Raw genomic sequence first — 20,931 nt, forward strand, 5'->3', positions numbered from 1 at the left:
AAATCTGGCTTCCCCCATTGCCTTCGCTTGTCAGAAGGTCGCAAAAGGGGATCGACGTGACACTCCCCGGGACCCCGGGACCGTCATAAATATGAGTCGGTTGCCCAGCGTCTGGATTTTGACCGCGTGATCGTGGGGATGCTGCAAAGATCGCAACCGTGAAAATTCACCTTTTTCAGTGCCGTTGTAAATAATAATAATAATGATGATGATGATGAAGTTGGAAGGGACCTTGGAGGTCATCTAGTCCAACCCCCTGCTGAGGCAGGAAACCCTATATCATTTCAGACAAAGGGCTGTCCAGTCTCTTCTTAAAAACTTCCAGTGTTGGAGCATTCAAAGCTTCTGGAGGCGGGTTGTTCCACTGGTTAATTGTTCTCACTGTTAGGAAGTTTCTCCTTAGTTCTAGGTTGCTTCTCTCCTTGATTAGTTTACATCCATTGCCTCTTGTCCTGCCTTCAGGCGCTTTGGACAATAGCTTGACTGCCTCTTCTTTGGGGCAGCCCCTGAGATATTGGAACATGGCTATCATGTCCTCCCTCGTCCTTCTCTTCATTAAACTGGACATACCCAAATCCAGCAACCGTTCCTTATATGTTTTAGCCTCCAGTCCCCTGATCCTCTTTGTTGCTCTTCTCTGCACTCTTTTTTCTAGAGTCTCAACATCTTTTTTACGTCGCGGTGACTTTGAACTGTTGTAAGATGAGGACTACCTGTGATTTCCTTCTTTAAACATTTCGCCAGCTTTGACACCGAGGAGTAAGCTTCCTTTCTCTCATTCCAGGCCCTCTCGAACAGCTGCCCAATTACGACCGACTCTGTAGTGGCATGTATTGGCTTCGGGGTTGATCCTCTTGGCGAGCTGACTTGGAAGATCGAACGAGATCCTCGGAGAGCTTGGCGGCAAACAGTTCAACTTTTAGGACTAGAGGGCTGATTTTTGTTCCCCTTTTAACCGAGCGGCAGGCTTTTTAATTTTAAAAAATAAAAAAATAAAAATAAAGCCAGCCTGACACCGACTGGCTTTTCCTGCTGCCCCCCGATAATCTGTCTGACCGAACTGACAACGCAGCCTTGGGGGGAAAAAAAAAACCACCGGCAGGGCTGGTGTCTAGAAAAAAAAAAGACAATAAAACGAAAAATATATTCTGCATTTGTATTTTTTTTTAATTTTATTACAAAACAAAAACACGCACTAAGGATTGTCACGGAAGGAGGGGGAAAATCTCATTTCTTGGTTTTAGCAGCATTCACTACTTGCTCTTGAGCGGCTTTTTTGGCCTTGACCATTTCGACCAGCTCCTAGAAAGAAAGGAAGGAAGAATAAATGGAATTTGGCCATTTTTTTTTTTAAAAAAAATTTAATCCAGGAGAGAGGCTCCTTAGCACAGGGGTCCCCAACCCCTGGGCTGCAGCCCCCTACCGGGTTGTGACGTATTCGGAACCAGGCTGCGGGAGAGATGGGCTGGCGTGCACTAGTGCGCACATAGCTCAACTCCCACGAGCAGCGGGCTGGGGCACGCGCGCACAGCTCAACTTGCAGCCCAACCTGCGGCCTGCTAACCCCCACGACCCCCCCCCAAGCTGGGCCACAAGCCACAAAAGGTTGGGAATCACTGCCTGAGCAGGTTAAGAGCAGCTGAAGAGACCCTTGGCCCTACAATACTACGCAAGCACTGCAAGCGGTTAGCAAATTCAACATTTGTCATTATAGGCTACGAAGACCATCCATGGCTTTGGTGTGTGTGTGTGTGTGTGTGTTTGTGTGTGTGTTTGTGGCTCGCAGCATCTGTTAAGATCAGGGGAAAGAGGTTCATCTGGAAGAAAAGCAGGGCACAGGTAACAATCTTGGGCCCACCGTCCGGCAGATTTTGATCTGCTTATGCTGGATTTAAATTTCTCGCTTCGAAATTTAAAAATACAGGCAGTCCTCGACTTACGAATTGAGTCGAATTAAGGCCAAAGCTTCCCTCGCTAAGCAAGTCAGTTGTTAAAAGTGAGGTTTGCCCCATTTTACGACCTCTCTTGCCACAGTGGTTGAATCGCTGCTTGTCAGAAGGTCGCAAAAGGGGATCCCGTGACCTCCAGGAGAACGCTGCGACCATCGTAAATGTGAACCAAGCGGCCGAATTTTGATCACCTGATCCTGTGGAAAACAATCTTTTTTTTTCAGTGCTAACTTTCAGTGGTCGCTAAACGAATGTTATAAGTCGAGAACTACCTGCACTTCACGGGTTTAAGCAGGTCGTAGTCGACAATAGCCCCAGGTAAGAAAGTTCAGGAAGACTGGCCTTGCTATTTCTTTACAAACAGGTAGGTAGTCCTTGAATTAGGACCGGATTATTCCTTCCGCAACTGTTCAGACTTACAGCAGTGTGCTGAATTTATGACCGGTCTCCAAAGTCAGGGCTTTTCAACCAGTGGTACAGGTACCACCAGTGGTACATTGGCACCTGGCAGGTGATACGCGACCATCCTAGAAAAGTGGTAGCGGGGGAGGGGAATGAGCTGAATCGGTGCCAGCACTGCACAAGCCTGAGCGAGACGGCTGGAGCTGCAGGGCTGTCAGGGCTCAGCGGAAGCGCCAGGATCAGCGCCAGGATCCAGGTGGAGCTCGGCGCTGCTGAGCCCAGAAGATGCGCTGATCAGCTGGAATGTTGCAGCATCTCCAGGGTCTTGTGATTTATATTCAGATGCTTGGCTACTGATTCATAGTTATGACGGTCACAGTGTCCCAGGGTCATGTGAAGCAGCCAAAAAATGCTGCAACCACCCAGCAGAGGGGGGGAAAATAAAAACCAAACACCCCGCCACCCCACCCCCGCTGCCAATCCTCAACAGAAATGTTCACATTGAAAACCTCGGACAGGAGGAAGAGCGCCGCCGGGCGGGCAAGGCAGGTGTCTTGCTCGGCTGTGGCTTGGGGGGCACGTTTTTCAGTGCCACTATAACTTCGAACAGTCACTAAGCGAGCTGTTGTAAGTCGAGGACTACCTGTACTTCGTCACTTTTTTCCTCTTTTTTTTTTTGGTCAAGTTTTTGACACCTTGCTAGCCGACTGGTGGTACTCGGATGTTGCCATATCCTAAAAGTGGTACAACGGGTGAAAAGGTTGAAAAGCCCGGCCTAAAGTTACACCCGTTCCAGTCCTGAATGGTGTGTTTAGCGTTTTTAATTCTTAAAACTAAAAGAAAAAAAAGAAAAAAGCAGAACCGACATTGGCTCACCTTATATCGCTTCATACAATCTTTTTTAGATCGGCCCGGGACGGAGGCTGCTATTTTCTCCCATCGCTCGGGGGTGTTCACCGGATACGTTTTCAGAGCCTGTTCTAAAAGCTTCTGCTCCTCGGTTGTCCACGGAGAGGCGTCTGTAAATGAGACTGTGGGAAACGAATGAGCGGGGGACTCTCCTGGAAAGAATTCCCTTGAAAATATTTCCCATGGCCTGATGGGTAGCTTTCTTCCCCACCGAAGCGCGTCTCGTCTTTTTAATAACGGTTCTTGAAAACCCACGAGTCGCTTCCCCAAAGACAGCGCTAGCTTTGTTTCCTGATCTGGTCTGCGAATTTGAAGGAATCCCAATACTTCAGGCTGTCTGGGCAACACAGTGAAAATGCTAAATATATCTCGTCACTTGTCTGAGATGGCCTCGGACCTAGGTTTTCTTGCTTGAGCAGGGGGCTGGACTAGAAGACCTCCAGGGTCCCTTCCAGCTCCTATCCTATACTGTCCTGTCCTATTCTATTCTGTATTTCTATCCTGTTCTATCCTATCGTATCCTATCCTATCCTATTCTGTATTCTATTCTATTCTGTATTCTATTCTATTCTATTCTGTATTCTATTCTATTCTATTCTATTCTATTATTCTATTCTATTCTATTCTATTCTATTTTCCCTTATTCTATTCTATTCTATTCTGTTCTGTTCTATTCTATTCTATTTTCTATTCTGTACTCTATTCTATTCTATTCTATTCTATTCTATTCTATTCTATTCTATTCTTCATTCCTATATTCTATTCTATTCTATTCTATTCTATTCTATTCTATTCTTCATTCCATTATTCTATTCCATTCCATTCCATTCTATTCTATTCTATTATTCTATTCTATTCTATTCCATTCCATTATTCTCCTCTTCTCTTCTCTTCTCTTCTCTTCTCTTCTCTTCTCTACTATTCTGTATTTCTATCCTCTTCTATTCTATTCTATTCTGTATTTCTATTCTGTTCTATTTTGTTCTGTTGTTCTGTTCCGTTCTGTTTCGTTCCATCTAAATATACCTTCTTAATACTGGGCTCTACTGATATTAGGACACAAAATGAACGGTTATAATTCGAGGATTTCTGTTATCAGCACATCCTGGCCTTTAAAGCAAGGGTCCCCAACCCGCCTGGCCCGTGGTAGGCCAGCAACAAACAAGGTCCGCACAAACAAGCAAAGCCCCGTCCGTGGGATGCAGGCAGCACACAAAACCACGCGCTCTCCGGTCCGCGGAAAAACTTTTCTGCACGGAAGCGGTCCCTGGCGCCCCAAAAGGTTGGGGGACTTGTGATTTAAAGGAACGTGATCCCCAAGTAGAATACACCAACAGACGCGTCAGCGGTTCTCCGCTTACCTTCGAAACGTTCTGACGGGGCGGCACTGTCTGCTTGGGGTATGACTCCGTGCTCTTTCTTAAATTTATCGAAAGCTTTCTTGTTGATGTCGTCCTTTTGGTGGGGATCTAACGACAAGGAGAACGTTTTGAGAGAAAACGCCGGCTAATGAAGTCGTAGGAAAGAAAATCGAGCGAGTCTTCATCAACTTTTTTGATTTAAGTCAAGATTTCATCTATGCTCCAACGATTCAAGTCTGGGAACACAACGCGTCCTTTTTCGCTTGCAGACTGAATACTGGGAGGATTTCGTAATAATATTCAATAACGACCGCTTTCTCCCCCCCCCACTACATGGAGATTCTTTCCAGACGCCGTAACTGATTCACACGTCTATCTAGTCTGCATGTCTACAACATTTCTTGGAAGCAACTTGGGAATGAAAGTTGAGTCAGTTTAAGACAGGGTCCCCTATTTTTCCTACTCAGAAGCAAAAGGCTTGTACACCTAGTTTAAGCATCCCCCAATTCTTAAAAAAAAAGCCATTTCTGATTATTTTGCGATGCTAACAACTGTTTAATCGGAGTTTGATTTTTTTTATTATTATTTTCCTGAAAGGCCACCCAATTACGTTTCTTTGATAAATCTATATCGGTGGAGCAATTTGGCCTCCAGCAGGAGGAGCAGAAACCCCATTTAATGTATGTTCGCAGTGACAGCAGCTAACAGTTCGATACACGTGTAGTATCAGATGAGCGTGTTGCAGTAAACCTCTAGAAGCCAAGAGTTTTTTTGTCCGGTGCAAATTCCATTACACTAGTTTTTACAATCGCTGGATGCACCGAAGTAAGTGCCTCTGAACAGGCCTAAAAATCTCATTTCAAATTAATGGCAATTCTGCTTTAATGACAACCTTTTAATTAAGAGCAGTTGGGGTCTTCAAACTTGGCCCGTTGATGACTTGTGGATTTCAAGTCCCAGAATTCCTCAGCCAGGCACGCGTGCCTGGCTGAGGAATTCTGGGAGTTGAAGCCCACAAGTCATCAAAGGGCCAAGTTTGAAGACCCCTGGTCCGAATCCAAGCCCGCGGGTTCATCAAAATAGCTGACTGAGGAATTCTGGGAGTTGAAGTCCACAAGTCCTAAAAGGGCCAAGTTTGAAGACCCCTGATTTAAGAGGTTACTGAATGATAACAAGAGCCATCAATCATTCAGGCATTCAGACATAATGTTGTGCAACAGCAAGAAAGCAGAGATATCAAGGAAGAAAAGAGAGATAGTAGATTTGAAGATTTCCTCCCTCGGCTTCAGACTGGAGGATGATGGGAAAATTTCCAGGGACAGCCAGACCTGATTTTTAACCCCGCAGGTTGAACACTGAATTTAAAACAAAAGGTCAATTAAAAAAAAATGAAAGCATGCAGACCATCTTACAAAGATAACGATACCAAGTTTCTGGAGGCTCTTTGCTTTGTTGATGACGTCTTTTGCCGTTCGCCTTATCCCCGTGGTGGAGTGCAAATTCATATAATTGGCAATGACTTCCCATCTATGGGTGAAAAAAACAAAAAAGCAAATCAGCCCCGAGCTTTTACTAAATTTTTGAAAGGAAATCGCAAGGGTTTTTTTTAAAAAAAAAAAGCAAAAAAAAGCAAAATGTCCTTATATAAAGAAAAATAAAAATACAGGCAGTCCTTAACTTATGACTTGTGACGGAGCCTGTCCGTTGTTTTTAAGTCATGACGGTTGTAAAACAGGTCAGCAATGTGACAGATATTGCAGCGGTCATTAAGGGAACACAGGAGCCGTTGAATAAACCAAATGTTTGTTATAAGAGCAAAAATTTGGCAGCTGTGTGCCCCTCTTGTTTTCATCTTGCCATTAGAGTAAGTGGGGTGTGTGTGTGTGGAGGTGTTGTTTTCTGATGGGTTAGAGAAACGAAACCGTCTCCAATTCTACAAAAGCTGGCTGAAGACTCGGAAGTCTGGAAACCTTTCAAGGACGTTTTAGCAGGTGTGAAGCAGATAGCAGATGGCTCCCTTAACAGAGAGAATGTAGCTGAATCTGAATATGCTTCCCCCTCCCTCGCTTGATCTTTGTGTGAACTAGGAAGGAGCGCAGATGAAAGGGCTTTGGAGGTTAAACCCTACGACGAACGGTTGCAGGAATTGGGTATGTCTAGTCTAATGAAAAGAAGGACCAAGAGGGTGACATGATGGCACTGTTCCAGTATCTCAGGGGCTGCCCCAAAGAAGAGAGAGTCAAGCTATTCTCCAAAGCACCTGAAAGCAGGTCAAGAAGCAACAGATGGAAGATCATTAAAGCAACCTGGAACTAAGGGGAGAAATTTCCTGACAACGAAGACAATTATTCAGTGGAGCAACTGGACTCCAGAAGTTGTGGGCGCTCCATCAATGGAGGTTTTTAAGAAGAGACTCGATAGGGCTGCCGACAGATGCTCAAATAATAAATATAGGCTTACCTTGAGTTTGTCCCGGCAGGAAAGAGATTGACTGCTTTAATTAGCAACTGGAGATCATCTTCAGACCAGTTCTTGCTGCCCCCAACACTTCCAGTTGTGGACTTGTCCGAGCTCTTGGTGGCTTGTCGCATTTGAGCTTCTGCTTCTTCTTTTTCTCTCCTTACCTGTTCGTTTACTTGTTCTATCTACATGAACATAAGCAAACGCACCTCTCAACTTGGACTACCAAAACCCAAAAAAAGTCCTTCCCCTCCCACAATCCCCGAGCTATCCTGAGCCTCCCAATTCGTTTTGCGAGGAGAGGAAGCCAACACGGGCAACGGAGAGAGAAGTCAAGGCAGAACGGTAGAATAACAATTGGGGGGAGGGAAAAAAAAGTCTTAACGGCGTTCCGTACGGGACCTTTTATCGGACCGTGAAGTCAAAAGAAAAAGAAAAAGAAAAAAAATTCCTCAAATCAACACAACGTTTAGAAACATTTAGTTGAGACCACAACTGGCCATATGCTTGTTTTGTATAGGGCTTAAATCTTTTTTTTTTTAAATTTTGCTCAGTAGCTTTGGGTGACCTCCTCTCTTTTGGGACCTTCTTTCCCATTTCTGCAGAAAGAGGCATAAAATTGTGCCTTCGCCTACGCGCCGAAGGATTGTGAGAATGTCTCCATGGTGCAATTCTGGATTAATTCCAGCAGCTGATATTGGGGAGCAATGGAAAATAGCCCGTTCACTGTTAGTTAAGGATGTAGTCTTGGATACTCCCTGTCCCATCAAATCAGAAGGCATCTAGGACAGGGGTCCCCAACCCCCGGTTTGTGGACCGGTACCGAGCCGGAGCAGGCCAGCAACCGGTCCGCACAAACAAGCAAAGCCCCATCTGCGGGATGCAGCAACCACACAAAACCACCCACCCACCGGTCTGCGGAAAAACCTCTCTCCACGGAACCGGCGGTCCCTGGTGGTGCCCAAAAGGTTGGGGACCTCTGGACTAGGAAATCAACAGCACTATTCTGTTTTCTAGCACGAAAGGTACCCAGAGGAGACACGACCAAGTAGTGTGACTCCGTAAATGGGCTAAGAGCACCTTGAAGGAGGAAATACACCCTGTAGAACTTTTTCCACCTCTCTGCCTCAAAAGATACCTTGACCACCAAGTGGAGTTGGTAGACAAGAAAGAAGCGGTTCTATGGTTTCCTGTTATGTGTTGCGGCCGCTGCTTCGGCAGTTTGGGGATTTTACGAAAGGGTGAATACTGGTTGCCAATACTGGTATAGATCAATAATTTGGCGTAGAGGAAAAAAATTATAATTATAGTTCCTGATCTGCTGTATTTCCTTCTTTACAGATTTATCAACATACAATAATTCTGTCTGTAACGTACGAAGCAGAAGCACCAGAAGTTTGTGTGTGTGTGTGGGGGGGGGGAAAGAAGACCAAAGCAAGCTTTTTGTAAAAAAAAAAGTGATTTGTTAATATTACAAAGTGAGGAAAGAAAAAGAACATTTCCTTATGGAGGGGGGAAAAAAGACCCCCCCAAAAAAGTTCCAGAGGTTTTTTTTTGTATTTTCTCTAAGAGAGGCAGCAAAAAGTGAAAAACTTTCAAGAATCTGTATTTGTGTATATATATATATATATATATATATATATATATATATATATATATATATATATATATATATATATATATATATGTTTTCGTAGATTCTCGCGGGTGTCTGTATGTGTAGATCTAGAGTCTCGGGTTTCTTCCCGCGTTCCTTTCATCTTCAGAAAGTTGTGGCGACGTTTCGACGAAATCTCATCCGTCATCATCAGGCCGGAGTGTTCCTCCTGCTGCTTTCAGGAGCAATGCGTGGTCTGTCTGTTCCTTTCCTTCCAACTGCCGGTGGGGCTGTGTTCTGACTGGGAGGAGGCATGGCTGCTGGGAGGCGTGGCCACCCAGTCAGAACACAGCACCACCGGCAGTTGGAAGGAAAGGAACAGCCAGACCACGCATTGCTCCTGAAAGCAGCAGGAGGAACACTCCGGCCTGATGATGACGGATGAGATTTCGTAGAAACGTCGCCACAACTTTCTGAAGATGAAAGGAACGCGGGAAGAAACCCGAGACTCTAGATCTACATATATATATATATATATATATATAACTTCCATGAGCTTAACTTCATCAGATGCCTCTTTATTAAATACAGAAATAAATGCGCCATCGGTTTTGGGAAGCCGGGCTTGACTGACAAACATTTATAATTTGGGAGAAGGGTGGTATAAAAATAAAATAAAATAAAAATAAAAAAATAAATAATCAGAAAAATCATTCCAAGTTAGTAGTGAGCTGTGCCTCGGTTTACACACATACACAAATGTGTGTGTGTGTGTGTGTATATGTATGTATGTATGTGTATGTATGTATATGTATATATATATATATATATATATATATATATATATATATATATATATGTATATATCTATATATATATATATATGTATGTATCTATCTATCTATATCTATATATATGTATGTATATATCTATATATCTATATATATGTATGTATATATCTATATATATATATCTATATATCTATCTATCTATATCTATATATATATCTATATATATATCTATATCTATCTATCTATCTATATATATATCTATATCTATCTATCTATCTATCTATCTATCTATCTATCTATCTATCTATCTATCTATCTATCTATCTCTATCTATCTATCTATCTATCTATCTATCTATCTATCTATCTATCTATATATAAACACACCTACACCCAAGCCAGTAATCGTTTTGTTACACTTATTTGCACCAGGTAGTTTGATAAACAGATTCATTTGCGTACTTTTTTCATCCTTGAATTATGCAGATTTCAAATTCTTTCTTCTTTTCCCCAACAAAATTATTTTTTTTTATTACTGTATTTTCTCTTCTGAGAATGCAGAATTTTTTTTTTTTGGGGGGGGGGGAGACAAACACAGATAGCTCTCGACTTATGACAGTTCATTTAGCGACCGTTCAAAGTTACAACGGCTTTACAAAGTTACAAGGGACTTCTGACCGGTGTTTCACGCTTGTGAACCGCTGCAATATCTCACGGGCACGAGATCAAAATTCGGCCGCTTGGCAACTGACTCGTATATATGACGGTCACAGCGTCCCGGGGTCACGTGATCCCCTTTGGTGATCTTTTGAGAAGCAAAGTCAACTTAAACAACCCTGTTACTAACTTGAACGCTGCAGTGATTCATTTCACAACCGTGGCACAAAAGGTCATAACGCAGGACAAAATTCACGGCACAAATCTTTCGCTGAGCTACTACCAAAATGTTGGGTTCAACTGTGGTCATAAATCGAGGACTCCCTTTAAAAGTTCTACAGGGCCCTCAGAAAATATACAAGCCTTCCATTTTTTTTAAAAAAATTACTAGATGTGGCGGCTGGAATAAAGTGTTTTTAACGATGCCGTTCTACCGGGGAAGTTGCTGCCTCTTTCGCTACGTTTTGCCCCACTCCGCTGGTTTATTTATTTAATTTACAGGACAAAATGTTAATATTTACCTGTTTTAATACCGCGGCCTTCCCTTCGTCCTTCGTTGTGGAGGTAAGTGCTTCATTCAGGCACTGCATACTAAAAACAAATCATTGGGCGACATTTCAGATCTGGCGGAAAGCGTGAAGGTCAACAAACAAGATTAGTGCAGGTTCGCATCCCACCAGGCTCAAGGTTGACTCAGCCTTCCATCCTTCCCAGGTAGGTAAAATGAGGACCCAGATTGTTGGGGGCAATAAGCTGACTTTGTAATAATGCCGCTTGGGGTGTGTGTGAAAGCCCTAATAAGCAGGCATATACATAGAACGAAGGCTACTGCTAAGCTTGTAAGCCGCCCTGAGTCTTCGGAGAAGGGCGGGATATAAATGGAATAAAAATAAAAATAAAAATAAATAAAAAAGAGAGCGGAGGTCAGGACTGCTTACCTGGCCAGTTCCAGCCGGTTGCAAAGCTTCTCTACTTCTTCCATCATCTTAACACTTTCGGCCTCGTTGTCGGAAAAGTAGTTCCAGTTCTGAAAAATGGACCGCCGTATGCTTTATTTTCTGATTTCGGGGATGAGGGTGGGGGAAGAAACGACATGCAACTGACGTACAACACGTTGGACTGACCCTGCTATGACACTGACGTTAAGATAATAATAATAATAATAATAATAATAATAATAATAATAATAATAATAATAATAATAATAAATAATAATAAATAATAATAATAATAATAAAAAAATTTAATTTCTATACCGCCCTTTTCCCGAAGGACTTAGGGCGGTGTACAGGGCAAATACAATAAAAATACAGTATACAAAAGTTAAAAAAGAATTAAATAATGTAGCCCAATTACAATAAAAATTAGTACAATTAATATAAACATAATTAATATTAAAATACCCCAAACCCATCAGACCAGGCTGGCTTGTTCAAATAAGTATGTTTTTAGGTCACGGCGGGAGGAGCGAAGGTCGGGAGCCATCCGGAGCTCAACCGGATGAGTTTCAATGTTCAGAAAGTATCCTGAGTTAGGATATAAAGTTGGAAGGGACCTTGGAGGTCTTCTAGTCCAACCCCCTGCTCTCCTGGACCAACGGCTGTCCAGGCTCGGGAGGGAGCACCCACCACTTCTGGAGGCAGGCCGTTCCACTGATCAACAGAATAACAGTTTGGAAGGGTCCCTGGAGGTCTTCTAGTCCAGCCCCCTGCTCAAGAAGGAGAACCTATACCCATCTCAGACAAGGTGATTGTCCAGCCTCTTCTTGAAAACCTCCAGTGATGGAGCGCCCACGACTTCTGGTGGCAAGCCGTTCCACTGGTGAATCGTCCTCATTGTCAGCAGCCCCCTTCATGCGTACGTGCACACAGCTACATTTGGGCCTGTGCGCATGCGCGCCTAAAGGTGTCTGCCCCTCCCTTTCCCAGCCAGAAAGACTGGTGACATTTAAAAAAAAAAGAATCAAAAGCACAATTTCAACATAAATCGGCTTGCAGAAAAACATCTCACTAGAGCAAACCAATTCTGAGAAGTGACGAATACAGGTTTTAACAATTATGGATGGTATTTGAAGACGCGGGATGTTGGGCCCGGAACGCCTGGCTGAAAAAAAAAAAAGCATGTCTGACAACAGCAGCAACAGCAGCTGTGTACCTTGCAAGTTGTTCGCAGTTTTTGCCGTTCCTTCTTGATCGCTTTCTTCTGTATATCCTTCTCTTTCTTCATCAGCAAAGTCTGCTGCCTCATTTCTTCCTCCTCCTTCTCCTTGGCCAGTCGCGCCATTTCTAGTTCTGCCTGCCTTTGCTGAGAGAAAAGGAATGAATGAATGAATGAATGAAATAATAATAATAATAATGATAACAATAATATAAGGAGGAGGAGGAGGAGGAGGAGGAGGAGAAGAAGAAGAAGAAGGAGAAGGAGAAGGAGAAGGAGAAGGAGAAGGAGAAAAAGAAGAAGAATGAGGAGGAGGAGGAGGAGGAGGAGGAGGAGGAGAAGAAGAAGAAGAAGAAGAAGAAGAAGAAGAAGAAGAAGAGGAGGAGGAGGAGGAGGAAGAGGAGGAGGAGGAGAAAAAGAAGAAGAAGGAGGAGGAGGAGGAAGAGGAGGAGAAGAAGAAGAAGAAGAAGAAGGTGGTTGAAAGGGACCTTGGAGGTCTTCTAGTCCAACCCCCCTGCTCAGCCAGGAAACCCTATCCCATTTCAGTCTCTTCTTAAAAGCCTCCCGTGTTGGAGCATTCACAGCTTCTGGAGGCAGGTTGTTCCGCTGGTTGATTGTCCTCACTGTCAGGAACTTTCTCCTTAGTTGCAGGTTGCTTCTCTCCTTGATCAGTTTCCAACCGTTGTTTCTCATCCTTCCCTCTGGTGCCTTGGAGAATAATTTGATCCCCCCGCCTCCTCTTTGTGGCAGCCCCTCAAATACTGGAATGCTGCTATCATGTCTCCCCTATTTCTTCTTGTGCCGTGTGCACGGTACAAACCACAGCTTGCTGCAAATATGGTGAAACAGACCGCTGGGTCATTCATCTACTAAAACCCCGAGTCTATATTTACGCCAGACGCCAGCCTGCCCTGCTTCCTCCACAGTGAGAGGGAAGGGTGTGCCTTCCCGGGCTCGCTGATTTTCCGGCGTACAAGACGAAATATCTTGAAAATCATCTCAAAAGTTGGGGGGTTGTCTTATACGCCCAGTCTTATACGCCAGAAAATACGGTTAATTTTTCCCCCCCCACAACATTCCAAGCATTCTTACTGGTTAAGTAAGAATGTGTTTTAAGTATTTAAAAGTCTTTTTTCTCACCCTTTCTTTTTCCTCTTGTTCTTTTCGTTTTGCTTCTGCCTTTGCTTTCTTTTCGGCCTCTTTCTTTGCTCTTTCTTCCTCTTTGAACTTTTTTATTCTGGGATCACAACTATAGGCGTTGTCTTGGAAGAGAAAGAGAAATGAGGTCCATAGGGCTCACCCAAAAGGTGGTATTTAACGGATCGGATGCCCTGGGGATGTTGAGTTCATACTTACCGACTAATGTCCTTATTCTATTCATCTCTTCTTTCTTCCTTAACGATCTACCTGCTCTGTTTTGCTTTTCAATCCACCTTCTCTCATCTCGACTGCCAGGAGAGAGGAAAGAAAGGTTGCTTTAGCTTAGATACGTTTGCAAAATAAGCCACGGTCCTTAAATGCTCCCAGGCCATTTGATTCAATAGTATTTAAACCAAATAGTTGTGTGTGTGTGTGTGTGTGTGTGTGTGTGTGTGTATTTACAAACTTCAGAATAGTCGGTACCTACTCTTCCAGAAAAATGTTCTCCCCCCCTTTTATCTATCTATCATCTATCTATCTATCTATCTATCTATCTATCTATCTATCTATCTATCTATCTAATCTATCTATCTATCTATCTTTTTCTTTCTTTCTATTTATCATCTATCTTCTATCATCTGTCTATCTATCCATCCCTTATCTATCCATCCCTTATCTATCTATCTAATCATCTATCTTTTATCATCTATTTGTCTATCCATCCCTTATCTATTCTATCTATCCATCCCTTATCTATCTATCATCTATCTTCTATCATCTATTTGTCTATCTATCCATCCCTTATCTATTCTATCCATCCCTTATCTATCTATCTATCTATCTATCTATCTATCTATCTATCTATCTATCTCTTTCTTTCTATCTACCATCTATCTTCTATCATCTATTTGTCTATCTATCCATCCTCTATCTATCTATCTATCTATCTATCTATCTATCTATCTATCTATCCATCCCCTATCTATCTATCTATCTATCTATCCATCCATCCTCTATCTATCTATCTATCTATCTATCTATCTATCTATCTATCTATAAAAAATACAAACCATGAATAAGACATATACAGATAGTCTTTGCCTATGGCTCAGCTTACTCCAAGTGAGCATTTGAAGTGAAAGTCAAAGTCCCCAGAGTTACTTATGACTCAATTTCAAAGTTTCAACTGCCAATCTTGACTGTAGTCACGTGATCATATTTGGGGGGGGGGGCCTTGGGAACCAGCTCGAATTACGATCTTTTGCAGCATCTTGTCATGTGACTGCAGCATGCAATGCCATTTTTTTTTGCAGGAAACAAGTATTTACTTTCTGGTTAAAAAAAAAAAAAACAGCCTTTGGCTATAACGGGCCCAAGATCACCTAGGTGGATTCCTATCTAACCAGCGGAACAGAAATTGCCTCCAGAAGCTGTGATTGCTCCATCACTGGAAGCTTTTAAGAAGACACCCAATTGTCTGGAATGGTATAGGGTTTCCTGCCTGAGCAGGGGGTTGGACTAGATGACCCCCAAGGTCCCTTCCAACTCTTTTATTCTATTATTCTAAGATGGGACTTCTTCTTCCCTTGGAAGAAGACGTGGTAAGCCATTCCCAAAAATAGTGTGTCAAAAAATGCACGATTATTCACGCAGTCAGAACTCACTCAAAAGCACTAATGATAAGAACAAAGCAACAGTAACTTACCGTACAGTAAGTTCTATGAATCCAGATCAGGCTTCAATCCTCTTCCTAGCTATGTATACCTAAATATTTTCCACTGGATTCAAAGGGATCTATTTCTGAGCAATCAAGTATAGGACTCTCTAAACAGGGACACCCGGTATAATGTGTGAAGTTATCTTTTCAATATGTTAATCATTTCTTTTTGAAACAGCCTTTTCACGTACACACCATTCCGCTTTCTCTTTCTCCTCTTCGTCCAAGTAAGAAAACTCTCGCCAAGAATCAAAGTTATACCTGTTGCAGTTAACATCGAGAGAAAAAGTCAAGTAAAACACTAGGGGGGGGGGGAGAAATAACAGCTCCTTCATATCATTTAAACGCCTTTTTTAATAGTCTGTGTTATTAATATGCGAATTCCAACCGTTGATTAGAAAGCATGAATGAAATATCGCTTTTGTTCTTTTGAGTCCTACTACGTGGAAACACCACATCCGGCGAAAATCACCAGAATCGTAAAACCTGCAGAGTTATATTCTATACCAGGGGTCTTCAAACCTGGCCCTTTTATGACTTGTGGATTTCAACTCCCAGAATTCCTCAGCCAGGCAAGCTGGCTGAGGAATTCTGGGAATTGAAGTCCACAAGTCATAAAAGGGCCAAGTTTGAAGACCCCCTGTTCTATACCGTCAACACATAAAAGTTTGGTCCTTTTAACATGTATTTTACACAGCAGACTAAACACAGCATGACAGGGGGAAGGCTTTTGACTATTTCTGTGCATCCATGGGTTAGTAAAAATAAAAAGCCTGTTTCTCAAACCCAAAACTTACCAGCACGCCGATATAGCAGGACCAGAGTTTTTCAAACTTCTGCTACTTAAAGACATGTGAACTTCAACTTCCAGAATTTCCCAACCAGCATGCTGGGAGTTGAAGCCCACACATTTTCCAGTTGCTGAGATTGAGGAACGTGGACGACCGACATTTGGTCTATGGCTCTGGTGTCTAAAACTCAGTTAGTTACAATTATGCTAGTTTATGTTAAGGAAGATGAAAAAAAAACCCAGAAATGAAACAGGTTAAATTTTTTTTAAAAAAGCTAAAGATCACAATAATTTATCACACATTTATATAGATTTGCTTCGATTAATTCCCAATTTACTTTTCCCTACAGGTTTTATCTGTATGATCCGGATAGAAAGAGGCAGAATTAAATACATTTCCTAAATATTTCACTTTTTTGACTATTTGAAGGGGGGGGTTGCTAGTTTTTGTTTTTCTTTTAAAGTTTTTAGTCTTTTCTGTTTATTTTCAACCCTGCCGCTTCTCCGAATTCTTCTATTTTCCGACAGGTTTTATCTGTACCAACTTGATAGAAAAGAAGCAGAATTAGTTCACTTACCAGAAAGAATAAAAAGCATCCACCTCATCAAAAGATGAGTTCATATCTCCGAGCTTAGGAACGCTTTTCTTATTTGACCACCTGTAGCAAATTAGCAAACAAATAAACATATTTTTTTGCAAGAACCGCCTCTCCAGCATTGCTCTACACATCTAAACATCTGCATTTTTTTCATTTTAGGGGATTTTAAATTCAGAATATATATATTCTGAATTTTATATATATATATATATATATATATATATATATATATATATATATATATATATATATATATATATATATATATATATATATATATATATATATATATATATGTTTCAAATGTTAACTCTTTAGATTACCTTGCTAGGCCCCAAACATGGGGCAAATCTTTATTTCCTGTTTTCAGCCTATCTTGAAGGCTATCGAACAGGCAGTAGTCACACCGGACAATTCCTATATTTGTGTAAATTACTAACAAAGAATTAAAGGGAAACTGAAATGCATTTCTGACTCATTAGTCGTCATCAGCCAGCCTTCGAATCTCAGAAGGGTATGGCTGGGTATGGCTGGCTGATGACGACTAATGAGTCAGAAATGCATTTCAGTTTCCCTTTAATTCGTTGTTAGTAATTTACACAAATATATATATATATATATATATATATATATATATATATATATATATATATATATATATATATATATATATATGCATCTTTGGTTATTCGGGTTTTTCCCCGCGTAGGACTAAAGGTGTAGGGGCGACGTTTCGACGGAATCCCATCCGTCATCATCAGGCTGGTGGCTTCTGCTTCCTTCTTCTGGGAGAAGCATGTGGCTGTTTGTTCCTCTCTCTTAAACTGCCAGAGGGGGTGTGTTCTGTGGGTGGTGTGCTCTGATTGGGTGGGGGAGTAAGTGTGTTCTGATTGGGTGGGAGTGTGTTTTGAATGGTGGGTGTGTTCTGATTGGGTGGGGGGGTGTTTTGAGTGGATGGGCTGGTCTCAGCTGCCAGCCTTAGACCTGAGCTGGTGAGTTGTGCTGCTTTTGTTCGGCTTCGTGTTTGTGGTGGTGCCATGTTTTTATAGTGGGTGTCAGTTTGCTTATTGTGTGGTTTGGAGGGGTTTAAAGTGGCTGATGTTGCAGCTGTAGTTAGGTTTCTGTTTTGTGGTTGTGCCTCGTTATCATTGTGGGTTCGGATTTGCTTTTTGAATGGTTGTGTGTTGGTGATGGCTCAGCTTGGAAACCTTTCCCTTTTCCCTCAGCGTGGCTGGCTCAGGAATTCTGGGAGTTGAAGTCCTGCGCTAGATGGACTTCCTTAAAAAAGGGAACCTGTAACATATCCCGCTCTGGCGGGTCAGGTTGACGTCGCCCCAAGAGGTTATGGCAAATTATAATTTCTAGGAGCAATGTAGTATTTAACCTCTGGAATGGAACTCGTCCATGCTTCGAAATCCAGAGGTTATTGAGGCCTAGCTCGTCCCTGCCACGACAAAAGGCCGAGAGGGCAATCTAAGCCCCGTTATGAAAACACGGCCATCTCTACGGGCCAACCTCAACCGTTGCCACCATTTGTCTGAAGCGGTAGAGGGCTTCCTGCTTGAGCAGGGGGTTGGACTAGAAGGCCTCCGAGGCCCCTTCCAATTCTTTGTTATTCAACGTTTTCGGTATCCACAACGAAACGTGCTTCAGCCTCACCCAAATAGGCCGAGTGAACTGGTTGACGCTCGGGTACATTTTCCTGCCAGTCCGCGGACACAATCGCAGGAACTTGGCTGTTCGGTTTTTTCCGTCCCCCTTAAGCAGACCTTCGTGGGAAATCCCAACGATGGCTTGGAAACATTTGAAAAGCAAAGAGGCAATAACACCCAGAGAGGGACGTTCTCCGGAGGGTCTAAAAAGGCAAAGCTTACCTGGCGTTTCTTTCGAACACGGGAGCAAAAACCTCAAAAAAGTTCTCCTTTGCTTCGCTTTTGGAAGGAACCGTGTTGTCAAACGTGGGGTCTATGCTGTTAAATGCTCTCCTTTTCGTGGGGTCTGATAAGGTTTCGTAAGCTGAAAGGTGGAATCACACAGCTCTTAACTTATTCGGCGGACAGGAAAAAAAACACCACCTTTCAGAGCATGGGGTGAAAATTCAATTTCTCATGTAGCTTACAGACAAGTAACGTGTATGTGTGTGTGTATATATATATATATATATGCACACATACACACACACACATATATGTTTTTGTAGATTTTCACGGGTATAGGTATGTAGGTCTTGGTGTACTCGGGTCTTTTCCCGTGTAGGATTGAGGGTGTCTTGGCGATGTTTCGACGAGGTCCCACTCATCATCTTCAGGCTGGTGTCTTTGGGCAGGAAGTGCAGAGAGCAAAAAAATATTTATAGTGCCCATTCATAAGGCAAAGTTGGGCATGAAAACTGATCAGTTGATTAACATGTGGTAGGGGTCAAGATATTGATTTAACAGCTAACCAGCTTATGTAATGTAAGATGTAATGCAATGATGGGAATGACTCAGCAGGGTCTGTGTCTCTTTAAGAGCCAGCAAGGTCTGTGTCTCTTTAAGAGCCTTTGTATAAAAGGGTAGGTTCTGCTGATGTGTTCTCTCTCTTCTGTTTCCTGCTGTTAACTGTGGTTTGTTGGATCCTACTGTATTAGCATGTGTATGTATATTGTTCCTGGTGTATGATATTGTAGGTAGTGTAAGATAAACCACCAGTTAATACAAACCACTGTTTACTCTGTTTACTCCTGGGTTATCTCAGCGCAATAAGATTGTGCACCCCATGACAGTACGATAAGACACTTGATTTATATTTAGTTGCTATACTTGCTCGCTCTTACCTTTTGTGATACAGGTAAAATAATCGTTGTCGCCTTCCCCAATTTGTTCTCCTGCTGCTTTTCGTTTGTCAGGATGGTGCTTCAAAACCATGGCTTTATCTATGGATTAAGGAAAATAAAATCAAGTTACAGTCCATTACGTATTATCTCAAGACTTCAAACAAGGAAGATTGAGGAAGCCCTGGCATTTTGAATTTGGCAGAAGCACTCCAGAATGACAATTGGCTATATATGTGGGGACACAGCTGTCTTTCAAAGAAGTAAAGCAATGCAGAATGATCCTCACTGTGTCCTTATTTATTTTTCTAAAATAAACCAAATTACAGTAACATAAAATACACGTTTCAGGTATGAATAACCTTTCGAAGAGCAATGAAGACCAGTAATTTCTTGTTACTAATCAATTTTGCTTTGTTCCATTTGAACCTCGTTTCTTCCTCCTATTATAAACTGCTCAGTAGTTCTGGAAACGGAGCAGCCTAAAAACCAGTCATTCAAAAAAATAAAATAAATGTCACTGCGCATATTAAACCAAATTGTTACTGTTAACGATTAATTATACTCTAATACCTGGTCTCAAGAAAATTCTATTTTCTCGTGGTTGGAAATTTACATTGGTCACAAATTGAGATGACATAGGTCACTTCTAGAAGGAACTAAGTTTATTTCTTAAATAAATACGTTTAATTTTGCACTCCATATAGCCCCAGATTTGGGAATGCAGAATGACAGAAACTTGGCGTGGAACAAAAATTGCAAAGACGTGGACCCAAAAGACTGAGAGACATCTCACGGAAATTACAACTGGACTCACTGAAGGCCTGGATATGATTTCTGTATTATTTCTGGTCACACTGTAAGCAACAACAAGTTTCAACGTCAGACGTTTCAGATTAAATTCAAGCCACTATTAAATATATTTTACTGCTTTTTTCTAACATTACATTAGCTATTCTGACGCCTCCATTACCATCTTATACCAGGGTTTAAAGATGTTATTTCCCAGCATCGGTCTTTTTATTTTATTTATTGGTATTTGGAAGCTACCCATCTTCCTTGTAGGGCAACTTTTAAGCTAAGAACAAGAATCTCCTGGCTCGTGGATGTTACTCCAGGTAGGTATGGGTGTAATGTTGTTGAGGAGGGTAAGAATAGTTGAAGGAAGGACGTGTTCTGTCCCAGCCTACGTGAGTCCTGGTTATGCTCACAAGGAGAAACCCCTCTTCCAAGAAACAGGCAGGAACCGCAGGAAAAAAACAACCCCTTGTATTATTCACAGACCTGAGTCAATGTCCAAGGCAAACAAACATAGATTCACAGAAACTCGATCCTCAACACGAATGGTGGCCTTCGGCAACCAGCCCTTCCCACACCTTCCCTTTTATTATTCAGCCCAGGCGTGGCTTCCTAATGCCTTCTCCTTTGCCTTTGGAGCCGTCCCATTGCATTCCTCTGCCCTGCTTGCTTCTCTTGCCGGCGCTTTTGTGCATCCTGGATATGTCCCAGCTGTGTTTCCTCTCTGTCCAATTCAGGCTCCCAGCACAGCTGTGTCTCAGCCTGAGGGCGAGTAGAGGGGCCAGGCTCCTCG

General features: G+C 42.3%; 3 protein-coding genes across 5 annotated transcripts in view; 1 reads left to right on the forward strand and 2 right to left on the reverse strand.

Annotated features, from left to right (window-relative positions):
- Positions 1 to 1,151, forward strand: part of PMPCB (peptidase, mitochondrial processing subunit beta) — a 15,272-nt gene extending 14,121 nt beyond the window's left edge. For both annotated transcript variants that reach the window (XR_014492872.1, XM_083365852.1), the window contains one exon: positions 785 to 1,151. Coding sequence is in view for 1 of the 2 variants with exons in the window: in XM_083365852.1 (XP_083221978.1) it covers positions 785 to 849 (65 nt within the window). In the remaining variant the exon portion in view is untranslated. The remainder of the gene's footprint in view (positions 1 to 784) is intronic.
- SLC26A5 (solute carrier family 26 member 5) overlaps positions 1 to 20,931 on the reverse strand; it is a 306,769-nt gene that overhangs the window by 214,670 nt on the left and 71,168 nt on the right. The gene's annotated exons all lie outside the window — the stretch shown is intronic.
- Positions 1,145 to 20,931, reverse strand: part of DNAJC2 (DnaJ heat shock protein family (Hsp40) member C2) — a 27,565-nt gene continuing 7,778 nt past the window's right edge. The window contains exons 4-17 of one of the 2 annotated variants that reach the window (XR_014492871.1): positions 19,344 to 19,442; positions 18,403 to 18,544; positions 16,508 to 16,588; positions 15,335 to 15,400; positions 13,639 to 13,730; positions 13,423 to 13,544; positions 12,280 to 12,429; positions 11,064 to 11,152; positions 10,647 to 10,716; positions 7,082 to 7,266; positions 6,034 to 6,148; positions 4,622 to 4,729; positions 3,228 to 3,382; positions 1,145 to 1,302 (exon numbers count right to left, since the gene is read on the reverse strand). Coding sequence is in view for 1 of the 2 variants with exons in the window: in XM_083365851.1 (XP_083221977.1) it covers positions 1,228 to 1,302; positions 3,228 to 3,382; positions 4,622 to 4,729; positions 6,048 to 6,148; positions 7,082 to 7,266; positions 10,647 to 10,716; positions 11,064 to 11,152; positions 12,280 to 12,429; positions 13,423 to 13,544; positions 13,639 to 13,730; positions 15,335 to 15,400; positions 16,508 to 16,588; positions 18,403 to 18,544; positions 19,344 to 19,442 (1,535 nt within the window). In the remaining variant the exon portion in view is untranslated. The remainder of the gene's footprint in view (positions 1,303 to 3,227; positions 3,383 to 4,621; positions 4,730 to 6,033; positions 6,149 to 7,081; positions 7,267 to 10,646; positions 10,717 to 11,063; positions 11,153 to 12,279; positions 12,430 to 13,422; positions 13,545 to 13,638; positions 13,731 to 15,334; positions 15,401 to 16,507; positions 16,589 to 18,402; positions 18,545 to 19,343; positions 19,443 to 20,931) is intronic. The other variant, XM_083365851.1, reaches the window with a different exon arrangement.

Source organism: Vipera ursinii (assembly GCF_947247035.1).
Source record: "Vipera ursinii genome assembly, chromosome: 6".
Lineage (NCBI taxonomy): Eukaryota > Metazoa > Chordata > Lepidosauria > Squamata > Viperidae > Vipera > Vipera ursinii.